Source organism: Lissotriton vulgaris, chromosome 10 (assembly GCF_964263255.1).
Source record: "Lissotriton vulgaris chromosome 10, aLisVul1.2, whole genome shotgun sequence".
NCBI classification, from domain to species: domain Eukaryota; kingdom Metazoa; phylum Chordata; class Amphibia; order Caudata; family Salamandridae; genus Lissotriton; species Lissotriton vulgaris.
In genome coordinates, this window is record NC_141698.1 from 1,066,503,437 (window position 1) to 1,066,526,210 (window position 22,774).

At 46.4% G+C, this 22,774-nt stretch overlaps 1 protein-coding gene across 1 annotated transcript in view; it reads left to right on the forward strand.

Moving 5' to 3' along the window:
* The window catches only part of NEK10 (NIMA related kinase 10), a 1,232,468-nt gene that overhangs the window by 321,776 nt on the left and 887,918 nt on the right, over nucleotides 1-22,774 (forward strand). The window contains exon 10 of the mRNA XM_086942130.1: nucleotides 1,288-1,367. Coding sequence (XP_086798256.1) covers nucleotides 1,288-1,367 — 80 coding nt within the window. The remainder of the gene's footprint in view (nucleotides 1-1,287; nucleotides 1,368-22,774) is intronic.

The window sequence follows — 22,774 nt, forward strand, 5'->3', positions numbered from 1 at the left end:
TCATTAACCTCTAACCTGCACTTAATTTGTAAAATAATAGGTGCCAGGGCCCAAAGCCCTGTTCAGCCACTGTTTTCAGTGGTGCCACCCACTGGAGCAGTTACTGCCAGCACAGTTCAGTCAGTGTGTTTGAGCCTGCGATGAACGATGAAATACATTATATAAACAACATAACATAGCATAGTATTGCATAACATAGCATAACATAACATAACATAACAATGCATAACATAGTATAGCCCAGCATAACATAGCATGCACAGCATAACATAGCATAGCGTAACATCATAGCATAGCATAACATAACACAACATAACATAGCATAACATAGTATAGCACAGAATAACATCATAGCATAGCGTAACATTATTCATCAGGTTCCTGTACTCTAAAGTATTTGTGCAGATCTCACGTGCCTTCTGCTGGTCTGCTTTGAGCTGTCATTGCATCTGTGACAAGGACCTCGTGTTTCATTTTTGCTTTTCCTTCATCATCAGCAGTAGTTTCTACTAACAGAAAGGCCAGCGGTGATGTTTGCCCGTCTCTCATTGGTTCTGCCAGGCTCCGGCTGGGCTCCACGGAGGCTGTCATCGGTGATGGGGTGAGCCTCTTTATCCTGAGGGCACTCACTCATTTATCACGTGGCAGCCTCTGGATCTGAGGTTCTTGCTGCAGTAACAACTCAGTCTGATGTCTCTTGTCCTCTGGCCACTGAGACTGAAACGCTGTTACTACCAACATGAGGCAAAGCAGCTCAGCAGACCTTGGGTTATTTTACATTTGCAACCACAGGCGTTTCACACAATATTGATGCCATACTGATGAAAACGTGGACAATTCTATTTATATTTCTTCTGTGCCAAGGGTGTGCGGTCAGTCTTATCAATACATACTGCCACCACTTCGAGCTCAATCGCTTCATGCACTGTTGTAGACGTGTAGTATCACTGTAACTTGACACCTACTCGTTCATTCAGTCACTCCACCAAAAACCCCCCACCCAGACCCCCACTCACTCATATGAACACGAACAACTGCCTCACCACAAACCCGTGTTTCTCCTCACACGTGCTCACTCACTCACACCTACCAGTTCACCCACCCACTCACTCATGTATCCACTGACTCACTCTCTCACTGCCTGACTCACCCACCTCCCACTCAGCAAACCTCCCACTCGCACACTTGTGCGCCCGAACCATGAACATCTTATAAAAGTATTTGATATCACAAAGAGTGTGATATATATTTACGTGTATTCTAAAATATAACATGTTTCCTCCCCAGACTCTGGTGAAGCTGCTGGCAGCCAGGGACAACAATGTACTGTTGGGAGCCCTGCTGGCTCTGACCAGCTTGGCAGAAAGGTGAGCCCATGGCACTGTGCTTTGCTGTTCTTTTGATTTGCATACTGGCACAATCCGGTGCATTATCAGGCTCTCTGCACTGCTTTGCTACAGAGGAGTATGTGAAATTGTGATATTATCATCATTTTAATTATTTGTTAGGTGCACGAATCATCCCTGTGGGCTACTGTTCTAGGAAAAGTGCTCCAAAACACATTTGTTTATTTTCCTGTGCCAAACAGAAGAATGTCTTGTTTATAGTTCAGTTTACCTGTGGTCCAAGGCATAGAGAGGATCACGTGACAACTTCGTCACTTCCTCTGTCGAAGTGTTCTGGATGCTCCAGGATGCTAAGTCTTAACAAAACAGGATACCAGTACTGCGGAATAAATTTATCTCCTTTCAATGCACAATGAAGTTAAACAATTGTCACATAAACACCATACAGTGTGTCTGTATTAATCCTTTTAATTCCTTTTGCAAGTATAAGAAAGCTATTCACAATTTTTTAGTTAGTTTTACTATTTTTAGAAAAAAGAGGGAGGGAAATATCTTTTTAAAAAATTTAGGAACGTGTGAAAAATAGAGAACACAAATGGGAGACAATTGGAAAATTGGACGGGTACCACTCATACAAGCTCATAAAAAAAACATCATTTGTTCTGAGAAAACTGTCATACAGCAATTCTAACTCGCAAGAATGGACAAACAAAAATGGGATAAGGCAGTGGGTAGTGAAGGAAAGGATTTGTCTGAAAAAATGGATGTCCTCACCAAGGTTCAACAGAACCAATTACTCAAAATGGTGGGGTACTAGTCCTATTCTTACATAGCATTTGAAATCATAATTTATCAGGCCATCTAACCTATATACAAGCTATATTTACAACAAGGGGTGGTGAGGGACAGAGTCTCTGAATTAAGCAGAAAGCTCTCACCCAGTCAAGAGATCAGGGCTAGATCCAACACCGTTTTTTAGCTCACTGCACCATCCCAGTTTCAGAACCTGGCTGTATGCAAATTAGTCTGTTCCTGTCCCAGTGCATGATGGGAACAGGGCAAACCAAACTACAAAAGCCAATTCTTACACTGGGAAGGAAACAAGCTCCCGGGGACCGGTTTCTGGCATTACAGCCGTCTTCGGCCCGGTTTGCTTGAATCCTGATGGTGCAATGAGCAAGGGTCTCACATCTGCGAATACCCTTCCACGCTTAGGGTGGACAAAAATTTTTACAACAAGGGGTGGTGAGGGACAGAGTCTCTGAATTAAGCAGAAAGCTCTCACCCAGTCAAGAGATCAGGGCTAGATCCAACACCGTTTTTTAGCTCACTGCACCATCCCAGTTTCAGAACCTGGCTGTATGCAAATTAGTCTGTTCCTGTCCCAGTGCATGATGGGAACAGGGCAAACCAAACTACAAAAGCCAATTCTTACACTGGGAAGGAAACAAGCTCCCGGGGACCGGTTTCTGGCATTACAGCCGGGGCGAAGAAGGCTGAAATGCCAGAAACCGGTCCCCGGTAGCTTGTCTCCTTTCTGGTGAAGAATTGGCTTGGTAGTTTAGTCTGCCCTGGTCCCATGATGCACTGGGCCAGGGACAGACTGATTTGCATATAGCCAGGTTCTGAGCTGGGATGGGGCAGTGAGATAAATAACGGTGATGGATCAAGCCCTGATCTTTGGACTGGGTAAGAGTGGTCTGTTTAACTCAGACACTCTGTTCATCACCACCCCCTTTTCTAAATCGTTTTTGGCCACTATAGGTGTGGCAGGGTATACTCAGACATGAGTCCCTTTCTCACTGCTCCATCAGGATTCAAGCAAGCCGGGCCGAAGAAGGCTGAAATGCCAGAAACCGGTCCCCGGTAGCTTGTCTCCTTTCTGGTGAAGAATTGGCTTGGTAGTTTAGTCTGCCCTGTTCCCATGATGCACTGGGCCAGGGACAGACTGATTTGCATATAGCCAGGTTCTGAGCTGGGATGGGGCAGTGAGATAAATAACGGTGATGGATCAAGCCCTGATCTTTGGACTGGGTAAGAGTGGTCTGTTTAACTCAGACACTCTGTTCATCACCACCCCCTTTTCTATATACAAGCTAAGTTTTTTTACAATAACATATGTCGTAGAGATTGGCCTTATGTAATGAAAGAAAGACGGTCGTTGCGTTTCGAAGCCCCTTTGTAATGGGGATTCTCCTCAGGACCTCAGAGGGTTTAGTCCTGCATGAAACAAAACAACAACATCTTACTAACCTAACCTCTGAGCAAAACCCTCAACTTATATGCAGACAAACACACCCCAAGGTATTACCTTGTCTTCTCGATGTTATTCCATCAACTGTGGTTTTGGCAGGATGCCAAACCCCTTTGAAGCTGGCTTCTGCATGTATTCCTACAGAAACCTCACTGTTACTGACTCAACGTACATCACCTTACATACACCACACACCTTCAGGACACACTGTGAACAGGATGCGGTGTTTGTGTGGAATCAGGTTGCCTGGGGTACGCCTTTTAATTAATAACTGTACCTCACTGAGGGAATCTTTAAACTTAAAAAAGCACTTGTAGCAAATTCACCTTCTCTGCATGGTCACCCCCGACTTTTTACCTTTTTCTGGACCCTACTTCTGCTGGCTTCAGGATTCTTTGCACGTTACCACTGCTAAACAGTAGTAAAGTGGCTGTGCTTCTCCAATAAAGCATGTTGTGTACATTGGAAGTCCTTAGTTGGGCTATTAAACATTCATATATAACCCTTGTAAATGGTATATAAAGTGTGCCTTTGGCATAAGAGAGTAAATGTCATACGTGGAATGCAGTGTATATTTACACCACCAACATATGTGGCATAAATATATGTTCACCAGGGTCCCTGCTGTCTTCTGGCTAGACTGCAGTTTAAATGCACTGCAGTGACACATGGCAGGGGGAAATGAATTTGGCCTTTTATGAAAAGCCTATTTTTATATATACATAGGTCACCTCTAAAGTGTGCCTTGTAATCCCCCAAGGCAGACTGCTAATATATACATTTAGGGCTGACGACATATTGGGATGTGTGTGCCCTCAGAGTAAAAAAGAACCTAAAAGTTATTTCACATGTAGGCCTGGTTAGACTGTTCTCTGATAGGCCTCTGTTAGGACAGGGCTAGAAAAACACTTCAAGGTTATTTAGATTTTTATGAACTTTGGCAGAATTTTGTTAACTTAAGTAGAAAAGTAACTCTATGGGGCAGATTTATGAGGCCCTTGCGCCACGTTTACGCCGCTGTTGCATCACGCAAGGCGGCCTAAACGTGGCGCATCCCTACGAACGATTTACAACGTGACGCATCTAGGCAGATGCGTCACGTTGTAAAGCCCTGCGCCGCTTGTGGGCGTTCCGGTGCAGGGTGGGCGTTCCGGGGCAGGTCTATGAGATTTCACTCAGTCACTTTTAAGCCAATGCTGCGTCAAAAGCCTGCGCCTGCTTGAAGCAGGCGTAGGTCTTGACGCAGCATTGTTAAAATGGGGCACCCCCGAGCCTTGCTGGAGCTGCGTCGCGCTTGCGACGCAACTCCAGCAATGCGCCACATTTCCGGCACAGATGCGTCACGCATCTGTGCCGTTTTTGCACCATGGTGCGCCGCATTATAAATGCGGCGCACCATGGCTGGCGGAGCTGTGGCGCACTGTGGCGCATGTTAACTGGCGCATCCCTGGGGATGCGCCAGTTAACATAAATCTGCCCCTATGTACTTTTGATTGCCTGAGCTAGAACTAGCTTAAAACCAGTTCTGCCACTCATCACACCTCCAGGGATGCAATATACATCCTTGACTGGCAAACATAACAACTCTGGCTCATAGGACAATGGCTTATCTCTAGGCCCACAAAGGTCAATAGGTGTTAACTGCTGACTACTTATCAGGGATTAGTTAAGGAGTGAACAGGAACTCCAGGAGAGCCCAAATTTATAGATGACCGCCGGCCCAGCGGTCATATGTTGAAAGAAACAGCTGTCACGTTGGTTCCTTTCAATGTACAAGCAGTTTGGTGGACAGCTGCTGTCAGTTTTGATGGCCATTCACCAAACCTTTCAGGCTCGATTCTACAGCAATCGAGAAAAGGGTGCTGTTTACCTTGCATGGCATGGCAATCAAAAGTCATTTCCCTTTGCTAGTGCTCGGCCCAGGGTTCCTCATCACACATGTAGTTTTTTATCACATGAACAGCATACATTTGATGGTACTGAACCTACTCATAGCACGAGGAATACATCTCTAGTACACATGCCCATTCTGCATCACTACCATGTTGTACCCTAATACAATTGTATTACAATTCTTCTTATAGTTTGGGAAGGAACATGCAAATACACCCATCCACAACAGAGTAGCCCCCAGATTCATCAAACCCAAATTCTGCGAATTATAAATTGCGAGAAATACCGAATCGCAATTTAGAATTCGCAGAATGGGATTCATGAACAAATGCGACCAAAAAAAGTGAATTGCAAACGGCCGCAATTGCCGTTTGCGGTTTTGCTCAAATCGCAAAAAAAACCACAGAATCTGCCTTTTTCCGTGTAGAAATTGTGATCTCGCTAATTGCGAGATCGCAAAAACGGGAAGTCGCATTTCGAGCACAGTGATGACATCACAACCAGAAAGCAGGCAGTTCCCTCCCTCATTCTGCATACTGAGCCTGAAAGTGGAAGCAGCACTGGCAAGAGCTTCACTCCAGACCACCTCCAGCTGAAATTCAGGAGACACCCCACAGAAGGAAATGTCCCAGGAAGCAGCAGGGAGCAGTGCCTCAGGAAGGAAAAGAAAAATCAAATTTTCTGAGCAAGAATTGGAATTCTTAATAGAGGGAGTGAGCAAAGACCATGACCGGCTTTTCGGGAAGGACTCAAGGAGGGTGCCTGAGGCGGACAAAAGGCGCATTTGGATGCGCATCCGCGCCAAAGTAAATGCAGTGGGAGTGACCCAGCGCTCCATAGACGACTTGAAGAAGAGGTGGTATGACCTCAGAGGGCATGCCAAGGAAAGAATTGCAGAGGCTGGGGGAGCGTGCTGCAACTGGAGGAGGAGAGCCCACTGTACCACCCAACACCCCAATGGAGGACCTTGTGGAGGACACCCTGAATCCTGAGGCATGCGTGGAGGTAACTCGGCTGGACTCCTCCCGACCCACCCAAGAATCCCAAGGTAAGTGCCATGCGACTGCAACCCTGTCCCCTAACAATGGCCATGACCCCAGAGCTAGCCATTAGAAACCCCAGTCATGCAGCCCATGCACACCAGAAAAGCCCTATTGCATTGTGGGACTTGTAGTCTGACCACAATTTCCATTTAGCCCCATACAGCCAGACCTGTCCAGTGAGAGTCAGTCCTACAGCCAATCAGGGAATGCTAGCCTGCATGCATGTAGCAACCTCCCATGTGCAAGAAACATGTCATTAATCAACATCCACTTTACATCACAGGTGGCGCTGAAGAATCCAGCACCAATAGTGAGGCCCTGCATATAGACGACAATCCCGAGGACACCGAAGGAGAGGTGCATCCTTCCCCTCAACCAGGACCATCAGGGCCTGCACCAGCACCAGCAGTAGTACCACCACCTGCCCCTGTGGACAGGGCCACCCCTGCAACAACAGGCGCGCCACAACCATCCCGTGTGACACCCATGCCAGTGGCACTGGCAACTACAGCTGCAGCACGGAAGCATTCAAGGCACACAGCCACTGTGAGATCACAGTCCAGCGAACTGGTGAGGGAGCGGAGCGACACAACACCACGCGCCAGCAGGGGGGTGAATTTGCGGGTACCTGGCCTGTCAATTGAGCGTCGTATGCTCCGCGTACAACAAAAGCAGGCACGTCATTTGGCAGCCATCCACCTGCAGCTGCACAAGACTGCACGGAATGTGGGACAGCTCAGTGACAGAATGGAGAGGATGACCGCTGCTGTTGAGGAAAACACCCAGGTCATGTTGACCCAGTGGGACGTCAACCGCGCCGCCACCGCCAGCTGCTGACCCGCCTGTCAGCGTACACACGCTCAAACTACATTATTGGGAATGCCACCTCCCAACTCTCACGTCGCTCGTTGGAGATGCAAATATAAATGGTGCAATGCTGCCAGGATGTCGCTAGGGCACTGGAGCAAGTCACCACTGCAGTGCAGAGTCTGCAGGCGACTGGCCATGGCCAGGCAGGTGGGGGAGATGACGCAAGTGAGGGAAATTCCAGCCACAGCAGCAAGTCGTTGCCACTGGTGACAGTCCCCCGCCGCAGCACCAGGCCCACTGCTGCCTCACGGGCAAATGCTGAGGAAGAGGTGGAAAGGTGATTGGGAGCGTCCGGCCGGAGGCGCCACTGACAAGCTGTTGTGTACAAGCATGCCCTCCTCACATACATGGGGATGTATGAGTCAATACAGCTCTCATGTAACTGTAAGAAAAAATGCCACATTATTGTGAAAAAAACAATAATATTTCTTCAGTACCAGTTAATCTGACTCATGTCATTATTTCAATTGTCATGCATGAGTGAAGTGTTGGGTGAGGGAAGTGGGTGCACTAGAAACAGTTAATTGTGATTTGGTTGCGGCGCCTGTGTCCTTCAGCAGGATTCTCCCCGCGTGCATGACGCACATATGCAGGTGGGCGGTTGTCCCCTTCCGACTCACTGCCAGAGATCTCTACAGGTATCCTGCGCTTAGTAGCAATGTTGTGGAGTATTGCACACACGGCCACGATGCGGCAGCAGACCTCAGGCTGGTATTTGAGGGCCCCACCAGTCTTGTGCAGTATGCGGAATCGGCTCTTCAAAAGCCCAAAGGTCCTCTCAATGCAATTTCTTGTGCGGATGTGTGCAGCATTGTAACGCCATTGCTGCGGTGTGGCAGGGTTGAGGTATGGGGTGAGGAGGTACTCATGGAGACCGTATGAAATGAAAGGAGCAGAGGGTGAGGGCCTGTAATGCGCAGCTACATGGTCACAATGTACTATTTGTTGGCATGTGTACTTACCTAGAAGGTGTCCTTCCCCAAAGTCTCCCCTGGCCAGTCGTGTGTGCATGCCGCTGTGCCCGAATATGAAGCAGTCATGTGTGCTCCCCGGGTATTGTGCCACTATGTCCGTGATGATTGTCTTAGCATTGGACATCATCTGGCTATTCAGGGAGTGGTAGGACTTGCGGTTCCGGTACATGTATTCTGTTTGTGCAGGTGGGCAGATGTGGATGTGGGTACAGTCAATGCATCCTATTACATGTGGGAATTGCGCAATGTTGTAAAAATCAAGCTTGGTTTGATTCAAGTCCTGTTGGGTGGTCTGGAATGTGATGTAATGGTGTAGCCGGGTCAGCATTGCCTCCAGGAAACTCCTTAGGTAGCGGGACATGGTGCTCTGGGAGATCCCCCTGCAATGGCAACTACCTCCTGGAAGCTTCCGGAGGCCAGGAGGTGCAGGCTGCACAAGACATGGACATGGGTGGGCACGGAATTGGTCCTCCTTGTTGGGTGCTGCATCAGGGGGTCTAGGTCCCGGATCAGCTTAGTGATCATTGCCCCATTCAGGCAGTACTTGGAGTAGATTTGCTTCTCAGTGTGGGCCAGAAGGGTGATCCGCTGGCGGTATATTTGCTCATGGATCCTGCGTCTGTTCCTTGCTGCAGCCTGGAGCCTTTGCCGCCTGACCACCATGCAGAATCCTGGCATTGTGAGAGTCCTCATGCTACCACTGTGTCTCCTTAAGTGTGTTTGGTCAGGCCTGCACCTGTGGCTAGTTTAGGTTTTTAAAACTTTTTTTATTGACTTCATGGTTACCATCTGGTTTGGTTCTCCTTAAATTGGGCGTCGCAAATAGCGATTTTCCGATTTTTTGCTATTTGCGAGTTTTCATGAATTGTGTTTGCGATTATTTTGCGAGTTCGCAAAATATTTTGCAGAGTTCTTGGATTCTCTCTAATTCCGAATCGCTAAAGGGGTTCCACCTAGATTCTGCAAAATATTTTGCAATTTAGCAAAATACTTTTTGCAAATTCGCAATTTTAGACTTTTTTACATCATGAATTGCTTTTCTTTTAATTGCGATCGCAATAGCTAAGTCGCAGCTATTGCGATCGCAATTTTGGTTGATGAATCTGGCTATAGGTCCATTGCTATTTACAGACCTCACCATGTAAAAAAAGGCCCCAAAACAGTTATAAATGTACTCCAGCCTAGTCTTAGAGTAAGTCCAGAACCACACATGGCCATTCATGGTTACTGCAACACACGCCCATAACACTTTGGGGCCGATTCCGATGTCGGACGGACCTGAGTCCGTCCGACATCGGTCAGGAGCCATGACCGACCGACCTGCTGTCGTCGGTTACGGCCCTGCTAGTACGATGCGACCGAACAGGGTTCGGACGCACTCGTATACTTTACAATGCAAGCATGCATTCCGAGTGGAAAGCATGCTTGCAATGTGAAAAGTAGGGGTGAAGTTCATCCCTGCGCCATGTGGTCGGCACCCCAAGGTGCCTGCCACCGGGTGCAGGGATCGACAGAAGGGTGCCATAGGGGCCCCCAGGCTAAGCATGGGCGGAAAATCCGTTTCGCTCGTGGATTTTGCGGATTTTCGGTAAATTCGCAATCCGCGAGATTCGCGAATCTCCCGCAAAATCCGCAAATCCGCGAGCAGCGGATTTTGCTCGCACTGCTCGCACTGTTCGCGTGAGTTCGCGGCTTCCCAGTACAACTTCGCGCCCCGCGAATAAGTGCAAAATTGCAGAAATACGATTTTAGCAAAACTGAAACTACTTACCAGGTTCAAAAGTTCAGGCTCATCATTAGTAGCCATTTCCTGTAGTGCTTCCTGAGGGGCCCCTCCAGAGTTCAGTTGCCTGTTGCAACTATTATGTGACCCTGCTCTGAACCTCAGAATAGTTACACATATGCCACAAAGGTCCTGAATTACAGCTAAGGGAGACAAGCAGGAGCCAGGCTGGAAGTTCAAATCCATAAATCAGCCCCTAATTCATTATTGTCAGTTGGGGCAGGGCAGGTGTTGTAACTAATTTTGCAACAATGAAAGCACTTAGCAAGTACAAAAGATCACTAATCAGGAAGCACTAAGGAAGCAGGTGCCAGCTAAAAAAATATTCTGTGACACATTAATCAGCCCCAAATTAATTCAGGTCACTTGAGGCAGGGAAGGTGTGCTTGCGTTGCCACAATAATGTACACTGACTGGACAACCAGAGGGTGCTGTGATGAAACAGAGGGTGGCATGGGTGGGCCAGAGGGTGGCATGAGTAGTCAGAGAGTGGCAGTGGTGACAGAGAGTGGCAGTGATGAAGAAGAGTGTCCCAAACAGGCTGGACACGTAGAAACAACAAGTTCGCGAAACTTGCGACCCGACAGGTAAGTTCGCAATTTGCGAAAGTGTACAAAACCCTCGCGAACTGGCAGAAACCCGCGCAAACACACAAAAAAAAATCCGCAAATTCGCGAGAATTCGCGGATTTTGCGGATTGCGAGTTCGCAAATCCGCAAAATTCGCGAACGCGAGATTCGCAAAATTCGCCCATGCTTACCCCAGGCCGCCATTTGGCTGCCTCGCACCCATGGGGGTCCTGCTGGGGGCCCCCAAAGACAGTTTCCGACTGCCTTTTCATGCCGGAAACACTGGCACGAAAAGGCAGTGAAAAACTGCCATTTTACTCCCTCGGTTGTAAAGAGGCGACCGGGGGAGTACTGGAGGATTTCTGGATGGCAGAGCCCGTCTTAAGCCATCTGGAAAGCTGAGGCGGATTCCATTCCGACTGAGGCCATCTGAATGGCTCGGTCGGAATCGGCCCCATAATGTAGTAGCGGTTGCTATGGGGCAGTAGTGGTGTGGCACTGGAGGGGTGAAACAAATAATAGGAAAATATTCATTAAACTTACCTGCCGGCCGCCACTTCTCCGCCGTCCCCTTCTTCCTTTGACGCAGGAACAGAAAGCACCCAGGCTTCCAGACTCCCCTAGCCAATCATGATGTGTCGTGATTGGTCTGAGCGCCATGGTTCGGCGCTCAAATGGGGACCGGGAGCCTGGGCATGTTCTCCACCCAGGCTGTGCAACACACCCTGGTGAAGAACATGCAAAGTGTACATGACAGTTTGGCTGGCCCAAGACCGCCAGCCAAACCATCCTGTGCACTTAGAGAGTGCCACCATTCCTCCCTCTGCTCTTTGGACAGTCCAGCCTGCAAATCACCTACAGAGTACTGAAAAATAAATTCATAATAGCATGGTGTTATTATCATTTTATTCCTCCTTTTGGGCAACGCTCCTCCACCTTAGCGGAGAAGCTGCCCATGACATAATAGAGACACATTGTGAAAAAAATCACACCATGAGAAATAATGTTAAATAAAGTACATTATTTCAGATATTAAATTGCACTCATGTGTGCTTTAAAATGTATATTCAATCTTAAATTAGTTTTAATGAAATGCATCAAAATTTAAATTGTAGATAAATAATTGAATACAACATATTTGTGGAAGTAGAAGACAGTTTCTCCCCCGATAATCCAGTAGAGGACAACTACAAGGCTTTCTGCACTAGGATATCCTCAACTACTGACTCCCATGCTCCCCTAAAAAGATGCAAGCCTAAGGGCAGAGCATCAGCCCCCTGGTTTGATGACTCCCTCAAAGCCCTTAAATTAGCCTGCAAACAGGCTGAGAGGAAATGGAGGCAAGGATACTCCGACACTAACAAGCTACTTTGGAAAAACAAACTCCTGGAATACAAATCTGCTATTATTAAATGTAAATCTACCTACTTCTGTTCCACTATAGTTACAGCCGCCAACAGCTCCAAAAGCATTTTTCAGATCCTTAACAGCCTCACCCACCCTGACTGTGCCAAAAAAACAATCCCTCCTACACAAGCACTCTGCGACAATCTCGCACTGTTTTTCAAGGACAAAATTGAGACCATTATCCATAACCTGAGCACCTCCCCCTCACTGGGCCGTCTTAACGGCCCTGGGGCCGACACTACTGACTATGATACGGTGAACCCAAGGTGCCAACCCACGGACTGTTTGCAAGAATTTCCCCCCATTTTGGAGGCGGACTTCGATAGACTGGCTCGCGGGATTTCTTCCGGTTCCCCTCTCGACCCTCTGCCCCCTAAAACCTGGAAAGCTTTCGGAGTGGAATTCTTCTGCACTCTCTGCAGGATCTGCAATCAATCCCTGCGCTGCGGATTTGTTCCGGCTCCCTGGAAGCAGGCTCTCATTACTCCACTGCTGAAGAAACCCTCCTTGAACCCCGAGTGTTTACTGAACTATCGGCCTATCTCCCTGCTACCATTCCCGGCAAAAATTGCCAAGCGCTGGGTGAGCTCTTGTCTCTCTAAACATCTGGAGCAGAATCACATTCTGGACGAAATACAATTTGGTTTTCGTCCGGCCCATGGCACTGAAACAGCCGTTCTCACTGCCATGGAGGATCTTCGTATGCATGCAGACAGGGGCCAGGCAGTAGCCCTGAAACTGCTGGACCTGTCTGCCGCATTCGATACGGTCAATCACGTGATTCTGCTGAAGAGACTAAGGGAGGCTGGGGTTGTCGGCACCGCCTTTCTCTGGTTTCATTCCTTCCTGCGGGATAGGAAGCAGGCTGTTTCCCTTCCCCCGTTTCAATCTGCCTTCTCCCCAGTACCCCACGGGGTGCCTGAAGGCTCGTCCATCAGCCCCATTTTATTTAACGTCTACCTTAAACCTTTGATCACGTTAATAAAATCCCATAGGCTAAAAGCCATAAACTATGCTGATGACACTCAGCTCATCCTCTCTTGGGAGGGTGAAGAATCGATCCCTCTGGAATCGTTTCATGACTGTCTGAGAGATACAGCTGGTTGGCTGCATAAAAACTCCCTGCAATTTAACTCCTCCAAAACCGAGGTTCTGTTCTGTGCAGGAAGCCGGATCCCCCGCCTGTTCCCTGCCGAATTTTGGCCCCGGGAAGCCCCGGAAAAGCCACAGCCGGTCACCACCGTCCGCAACCTGGGTGTCATGATGGACAACAAACTTAGCATGGAAACTCAGTTGGCGAAAACAGTGTCCACTTGCTCGGCCTTACTGCGCTCTCTACGCAAGATCATGCCACTTCTCCCCTCACAGGCCCGGGCGTTAATAGTCAGGTGTACTATTCTTAGTCAATCAACAACACCAGTCCTAGTTCTTGTGGCAATATTTAATTATTGGTCTGTAAACATTAGCGGTGGACATTCGTCACCCGAGGGAATCCTTTCAATATAAGGATAGTCCAAATGTTTCAGTCTATTGCCTCTTTAAAAAAACAACCTCTCTGATCTATACATATAGGACAGCACAAACAAAAAATGTGAGAAAAGCGAGATGGCACCTCACGGGCGAACCACCAATGGGACCCCTGGCTGGTACTCACCAGGTTGGCCCTGTTCTCATCATTGGTGCCATCAAGCTATAACGTAAACGTGTCTCAGACCCCCAAAAAATAAAAAGACAGTGGATGGTGCAGTGAACACAACTTATATGTAACACAACTAACAACATTGAACATTTAACATATAAGACACTGCGCAACTAGGACCATCAACTTTACTTTCGTTCCTTTCTTTGTTGCAAACAGTAAACACATAAACAGTAAAAAAGGAGGGTGTGAATACTACCTATCGATTCACACCCTACTTACAGCCGACATGTTTCATTGCCTTGGTTTCTATCAGGCAATTTCTTCAGGGCAACTCACTTTTAATGCCACTGCAAGAGGCACTGATTCTCGAATGCTGTAATACAAACAAACATATATGCGGTCACCTGGTGTTCTCCCCCATTTTCTGCACATCAAACTCTATGTAATGTCAAACAACCACGCTGTATGGGTAAGTGTCATTATTACCCTTCAAGCAGTTTTGCCTCTCATACCAGACAGGAGGACTTTAAAATCCGGAATCCAGCCCCCATAGGTGAGCGTGGTCCTATCTCCCCTTAGAGAAATTACTAAAAGAAAAGACCAGAAAGAAACTAGGTTATCTCGGTCACGGAGCCTCCTCCTACCTTGTACAAGTATGCTGACCTGAAACAAAGTGGATAAAATGTTACCGGTGGAAGAGTAAAGGTCGGCGTCCTCTCAGCACTCAAACGCCGACCAAGTGCAGCCCTTTTCTTTTACCGGCATCGCTGCCGATTTTCAGGTGCTGTGATAGGTCCGCGGGGTCACGTGACTCCCGCGGTACCCGGCTGCCAATTGGACCGCTGGGTCAGGTGACTCCTGCGTGCTCAGATGCCGGTTCTGAAGTGAGGGAACTGCCGCGGCCATTTGTAAACGGACCCCCAGCCCATGTAAAAATACGAATAATGTGGCGATGTCTGTATAATCCTGAAATGTAACAGACTTATAAAGCATACAATGCAAGAGCGGATTTTCGAACATAAAGTCCGGCAATCACGCCTATTTTCGGCTCTTACAGCGATGGTAGTCGCCTGGGCGTATTAATCATTGTCGATGTCTATGTACAAAGCGTCACCATATCTATTGATGGCATAGGCTGGTTTATTAACAGGATGTTCCTAAAAGTGTTAATAAAATGACGACCAATTTAGAACAGAGTGTGGTCATGATCAAATGCGGCGGCAGCCATGTTTGTAAAGTGTGAGGCTGATGTAGCACTATATTACTCAAAATTAGAGTCCTCGACCTTAATCATCTGGGTTAAAGTGCAGGGTCCATGGGACACAGGGCTAGCTGCTGTTGACATATTCCAGAGGTAAAGGTACCTAGGCTCGATCTAAGGAGAGTGGAAGTTGTTAATATCTCAATCCAAAATGTATTTAATCATAGTATGTCGGTGTCACAATTTTATATGTACCCTCAATAAATATAGATTGGGAAAGGCAATCAGAAGAGGTATTTCAGATGGAGAGGTACCAAGTGTAAAGGGGACAGTAGACTACTGCGCTCAGAAACAGCCACTAAGATCATTTAACGTAACTTGTTCCACTCAAGGAGTTCGTTCAGCCCTTTCTGTTCACTTTGCTCTTGATATATCCAGCGCGCCTCCTTAGTGATCAAGCGTCTTTCCACAGACTGAACATCGCCCATCACTCTCTCCAACACTACCCACGTAAAAGTGTGTTTATTGCGGTGGCAATGTTGCACTAATTTGGTAGTCAGTTTTCCAATCCTTATCTTTTAGTAATTTCTCTAAGGGGAGATAGGACCACGCTCACCTATGGGGGCTGGATTCCGGATTTTAAAGTCCTCCTGTCTGGTATGAGAGGCAAAACTGCTTGAAGGGTAATAATGACACTTACCCATACAGCGTGGTTGTTTGACATTACATAGAGTTTGATGTGCAGAAAATGGGGGAGAACACCAGGTGACCGCATATATGTTTGTTTGTATTACAGCATTCGAGAATCAGTGTCTCTTGCAGTGGCATTAAAAGTGAGTTGCCCTAAAGAAATTGCCTGATAGAAACCAAGGCAATGAAACATGTCGGCTGTAAGTAGGGTGTGAATCGATAGGTAGTATTCACACCCTCCTTTTTTACTGTTTATGTGTTTACTGTTTGCAACAAAGAAAGGAACGAAAGTAAAGTTGATGGTCCTAGTTGCGCAGTGTCTTATATGTTAAATGTTCAATGTTGTTAGTTGTGTTACATATAAGTTGTGTTCACTGCACCATCCACTGTCTTTTTATTTTTTGGGGGTCTGAGACACGTTTACGTTATAGCTTGATGGCACCAATGATGAGAACAGGGCCAACCTGGTGAGTACCAGCCAGGGGTCCCATTGGTGGTTCGCCCGTGAGGTGCCATCTCGCTTTTCTCACATTTTTTGTTTGTGCTGTCCTATATGTATAGATAAGAGAGGTTGTTTTTTTAAAGAGGCAATAGACTGAAACATTTGGACTATCCTTATATTGAAAGGATTCCCTCGGGTGACGAATGTCCACCGCTAATGTTTACAGACCAATATTTAAATATTGCCACAAGAACTAGGACTGGTGTTGTTGATTAGCTTACCGAGTGGAGGGCGTCCTAGTTTTATTTGTCTTTCCCTCTAGACTCCCATTTTGTAGTGCCTTGTGTACGGCGGCTCAGCCGTGAGAGTACTCTTATACAACCGCACGTCTAAACTCTGATTTTTATTTATATGTCATATGTGAGGTTAGTAATTCCTGGTTTTCCCACCACCTATTGCACAGTCAAACCACCAGTAAGTCTGTAGTCTGAGAATGGATAAAAATTGTCTGGCTTTTACGGACGAACAGATTGCTGCTATCTTAGCCGGCCCGTCTCTGTTCGAAGATAATCCCCTTTCTGGTAATAATAAAGTCAGGGAAGAATGGGAGAAACTGAGTAACTTAAAAAAGAAACATATAAGAATTGCCCTGCATGGGGCCCTAATGTCTGAATACTATCAGTCTGGAGCCTCACCTGCAAGTCTAATAGTGAGGATCGAACCGCGGATCTTCCTTGACGATAAACAGTTCCGACGTGATTGGAGCTTCATCGCTAATAAATGTACCAGAGATTGGTTAATTTTGATAATCAGCACAGCTCAGAGATTAAGTGAAGAGGTACTTAAAGAAATCGTAGAGCTAGAGGAGGCCATTAATAGGGACAGTAGCCTTACTGACGCAAAAGAACATCTACAGAAAATCAAGGAAGACCTGGATGAGTATAAACAATATATGATAACTCAGAAAATAAGGGGACTACAGCGTAACTTACAACGCTATACACACGAGTGGGCCTTCCCCTACATCAACGACTCACACTACCAACCTGCACAAGAACAACAACAGCCACAGCAATTTGGAGGAGGGCGAAGAGGTAGAGGGGCCAGATTTCAGCAACAAAGGCGAACACCTGCAAACTGGACATTTGATAACACGTCCAGCGAAGACGAGCCTGAGCCAGGACCTAGTACCAGCAGAGTAAGATTTAACCAATCTGAAACTTCCAACACCGACCTGAGTGCTTTATTGCGCAATTTTTTAGAACAGGGACAAGCATCCAACAAGGGTCCGGGACAACAAGGGAGAGGAAAAGGACGCGGCAATCGGCTCCCGCAACAATGGCAAACATTCTCCCCACGACAGACACGGAGCAGGGGAAAGAAGCCAGTATTAAGAGTATTGTGGTCAACTTATCCGACCACCATTTAACAACAGAGGAAGAGCGAGTACTCAATAAAGGGCTGGGATTTGTTCCCACCCCTACTCATGATGCTTTCAAGTGTCGCACCGAGTTCCATGAGACAATGCGAAAAATTAAACTAAAGAAATTCTTCGCGAAACAACCATCTGAGGAGAATAAAGGCTTCAATACCAATTTAAAAAAAACCTCTACTTTCTGTCCCCCGATGGGGGCAATTGGCCCTGAAGTGGCAGTATTTGAGGCCAAAGTTCTAGAGGAAATTGGGAAAATAGAAAGTAACAACAAATCAAGTGGATTCAGAAATATGACGAGAAGTGATTGGGAGGCAGTGAATTCCCTTCAGAAGAATGACAACATAACTATAAAAAGCGCTGATAAAGGTGGAGCCGTCGTTATATTAAACACCAGCGATTACGAGGCTGAGGTACAACGTCTACTCAATGTGAGAGCTAATTACCAACCCCTCAAGAAAGACCCCACTCCGGAACTGATGAAGATAATAACTGATCTTGTGGGGAGCGCAAAGGAGAAGAAGTGGATAAGTGCGAAGGAGGCGGAGTTCCTTATTAACACCAATCCTAGGACCCCCGCCTTCTACATCCTTCCGAAGATACATAAGCCGGCCCGGCCTCCGCCGGGCCGGCCGATTGTATCTGGAATTCAATCGATTTTGGAGCCTTTATCTCAGTTCGCTGACTATTTTCTTCGCGAATCGGTAATAACCCAGAAATCGTACATCAAGGATACTATGGACATTTTAAATGTCCTTGAGCAAATGACAGTTGACCCCGCTAAGGAATACATTGTGACTATTGACATCGAGTCCTTGTACTCCTGTATTCCTCAGGATGCAGCATTGGTGGCTGCATCAAGAGCATTGGCCACACAAGAGTGGTTTTACGATGCCCCCCAAAGTTTCGTGTTACAGTGTGTGGAAATTGCCCTCACAAGAAACTTTTTTTGCTATAAAGATGACCTGTTCTTACAGGTGACGGGCACATCAATGGGGGCGACGATGGCCCCTAGTCTTGCCTGTATCTATGTAGGCCAATTTGAGGAGCACATCATCGAATCTGACAACAATCCCTTCAGAGGCCACATGCGCCTCTGGAGGCGATATATCGATGATGTGCTCCTCCTATGGACAGGAGAAGAAGCAGCCCTGGTCCAATTTTTAAATTGGCTAAACACTCAAGATATGAGCCTCCGCTTCACTTGGAAATATCATTGCACAAGCGCAGTTTATCTTGATCTAGACATCGAGTCATTTGGAGGGGGTTTTCAAACGAGTGTGCATCAAAAGCCCACCGATAGAAATTCACTGCTATCATACCGGTCATACCATCCAAGAGCATTAAGAGACAATCTCCCTGTGGGACAATTTCTGAGGTACAGGCGAAACTGTTCATCCACTGAACTATACAAGGAACAAGCAGAAGTTCTGAGTTTGAAATTGGAAGCCCGTGATTACCCTCGGAGAGTTGTCAAACAAGCTCAAAAGAGAGCCCTTAATACACCCAGAGCGGTTTTGTTAGAGACACGAACCAAGGAGAAGTCAGACTGTCTACCTGTAGTCATGACTTATGATCCCATGGCCACAAAGATCCGCCAACCTATTAGGAAGCATTGGGCCCTACTATCAACAGCGGATTTCAAGATGCCCCCTCCTCGTTTTGCCTTCCGAAGAGCAAGTAACCTGAAAGATAAACTGGTTCATACCAGAAGTATCGGACGACCAGAAGCAGAGAATACTACCATCCCTAAAGGACACTTCCCATGTGGGAGTTGTTCAGTGTGTCCCTTGACAAAAAAAACCACATCCGTGACTCTTCGATCTGGAAAAACTTGGTCACTGAATCATTTCAGTAACTGCAACACTACCAACGTGGTGTATAGACTAAAATGTGAATGTGGGTTGGAGTACATTGGACTCACCACACGGAAGATCAAACTCCGCATTCAAGAGCACGTCAGCACAATAAGGATTGGAAAACTGACTACCAAATTAGTGCAACATTGCCACCGCAATAAACACACTTTTACGTGGGTAGTGTTGGAGAGAGTGATGGGCGATGTTCAGTCTGTGGAAAGACGCTTGATCACTAAGGAGGCGCGCTGGATATATCAAGAGCAAAGTGAACAGAAAGGGCTGAACGAACTCCTTGAGTGGAACAAGTTACGTTAAATGATCTTAGTGGCTGTTTCTGAGCGCAGTAGTCTACTGTCCCCTTTACACTTGGTACCTCTCCATCTGAAATACCTCTTCTGATTGCCTTTCCCAATCTATATTTATTGAGGGTACATATAAAATTGTGATACCGACATACTATGATTAAATACATTTTGGATTGAGATATTAACAACATCCACTCTCCTTAGATCGAGCCTAGGTACCTTTACCTCTGGAATATGTCAACAGAAGCTAGTCCTGTGTCCCATGGACCCTGCACTTTAACCCAGATGATTAAGGTCGAGGACTCTAATTTTGAGTAATATAGTGCTACATCAGCCTCACACTTTACAAACATGGCTGCCGCCGCATTTGATCATGACCACACTCTGTTCTAAATTGGTCGTCATTTTATTAACACTTTTAGGAACATCCTGTTAATAAACCAGCCTATGCCATCAATAGATATGGTGACGCTTTGTACATAGACATCGACAATGATTAATACGCCCAGGCGACTACCATCGCCGTAAGAGCCGAAAATAGGCGTGATTGCCGGACTTTATGTTCGAAAATCCGCTCTTGCATTGTATGCTTTATAAGTCTGTTACATTTCAGGATTATACAGACATCGCCACATTATTTGTATTTTTACATGGGCTGGGGGTCCGTTTACAAATGGCCGCGGCAGTTCCCTCACTTCAGAACCGGCATCTGAGCACGCGGGAGTCACCTGACCCCGCGGTCCAATTGGCAGCCGGGTACCGCGGGAGTCACCTGACCCCGCGGACCTATCACAGCACCTGAAAATCGGCAGCGATGCCGGTAAAAGAAAAGGGCTGCACTCGGTCGGCGTTCGAGTGCTGAGAGGACGCCGACCTTTACTCTTCCACCGGTAACATTTTATCCACTTTGTTTCAGGCCAGCATACTTGTACAAGGTAGGAGGAGGCTCCGTGACCGAGATAACCTAGTTTCTTTCTGGTCTTTTCTTTTAGTAATTTCTCTAAGGGGAGATAGGACCACGCTCACCTATGGGGGCTGGATTCCGGATTTTAAAGTCCTCCTGTCTGGTATGAGAGGCAAAACTGCTTGAAGGGTAATAATGACACTTACCCATACAGCGTGGTTGTTTGACATTACATAGAGTTTGATGTGCAGAAAATGGGGGAGAACACCAGGTGACCGCATATATGTTTGTTTGTATTACAGCATTCGAGAATCAGTGTCTCTTGCAGTGGCATTAAAAGTGAGTTGCCCTGAAGAAATTGCCTGATAGAAACCAAGGCAATGAAACATGTCGGCTGTAAGTAGGGTGTGAATCGATAGGTAGTATTCACACCCTCCTTTTTTACTGTTTATGTGTTTACTGTTTGCAACAAAGAAAGGAACGAAAGTAAAGTTGATGGTCCTAGTTGCGCAGTGTCTTATATGTTAAATGTTCAATGTTGTTAGTTGTGTTACATATAAGTTGTGTTCACTGCACCATCCACTGTCTTTTTATTCTTTGGGGGTCTGAGACACGTTTACGTTATAGCTTGATGGCACCAATGATGAGAACAGGGCCAACCTGGTGAGTACCAGCCAGGGGTCCCATTGGTGGTTCGCCCGTGAGGTGCCATCTCGCTTTTCTCACATTTTTTGTTTGTGCTGTCCTATATGTATAGATCAGAGAGGTTGTTTTTTTAAAGAGGCAATAGACTGAAACATTTGGACTATCCTTATATTGAAAGGATTCCCTCGGGTGACAAATGTCCACCGCTAATGTTTACAGACCAATAATTAAATATTGCCACAAGAACTAGGACTGGTGTTGTTGATTAGCTTACAGAGTGGAGGGCGTCCTAGTTTTATTTGTCTTTCCCTCTAGACTCCCATTTTGTAGTACTATTCTTAGTCGCCTTGACTATTGCAATGCAATGCTACTCGAGGCCCCAGCTGTACTGCTAGACCGACTCCAAAGAGTTCAAACGGCCGCTGCCAAACTGGCCCTTGGCTGGACCAGGAGATCTTCGGCCACAGCGGCTTTGGCCGAGCTGCACTGGCTCCCTATGAAGCAGCGAGTGGCTTTTAAATCACTATGTCTTGTTTTTAAAGCACTGCACGGAGTCGGGCCCAGCTCCCTGCAAGCCATGTTCACCTGGTACATCCCAACCAGAGCTCTCCGCTCCTCTACAGCCTGCCTTGTCACAGTACCAAGATTCAACAAGGTCAGGACCGGGGAAGATCCTTTAGAGTTGCAGCTGCAAAACTTTGGAACAGCCTGCCCCTTGACATTCGCCAAACAACGGAACTCCTCCCATTCAGAAAGCGGATCAAAACCTGGCTTTTCCCTAAATGTTAAACTCTGGTTACCTGTCTCTGTTGTTCCCCTCTTCCTTCCACCTTAGGAGTTATTTCCAGCACCAGGATACCTGCTAGGTGACAGCCGCGCTATACAAGTGTTTTAAATAAATAAATATAAACATTTAATGAATTGAAATTAATTAAACAAATATTTTAGTACATTTTAGTAACTTGTTAAAAATAGGAATGATAGTGAGGGTGGAATCTTTTAAAATCATTTAAATGGGTGTACATTAATTAATATATTTTGTTTATTAAACATTTTATTTGATGAGTTAATATGCTGTAACATAAATTTTTTAGTTCAAGAATAATAATTTAAAATTAACTTACATTTTTATGTAGGAATTGATCATTTTATTTTCTCTCCCTACACTTTACCGTAGAAAGAGCTCCACCCTGGTGACCGAGACCTGGTGAAAATGTACTAATAATAAACTCTTACATGTAACTCCTTTTCTAGCAGGCACCCTCAATTTTTGAGGGCATGGAGACATGTAAGTGAGCAACTAGCAGTACATGTTGAATGACAGAAAAGTGTAAAGTTAATACCAGGTGCCTACCGTGGTAAGTTTACACATGAATAGGGCCCAGAATGTATAATCTACATGATCTGCAAAGCATTAGGGGAACTTTGGGTGTTTTCAGCGTCTTGTTGAATGGAGCATTACTTGGTGAAACAGAAATGAAGGTGATAATATTTTCAGTTTCGCCATGAAAGAAC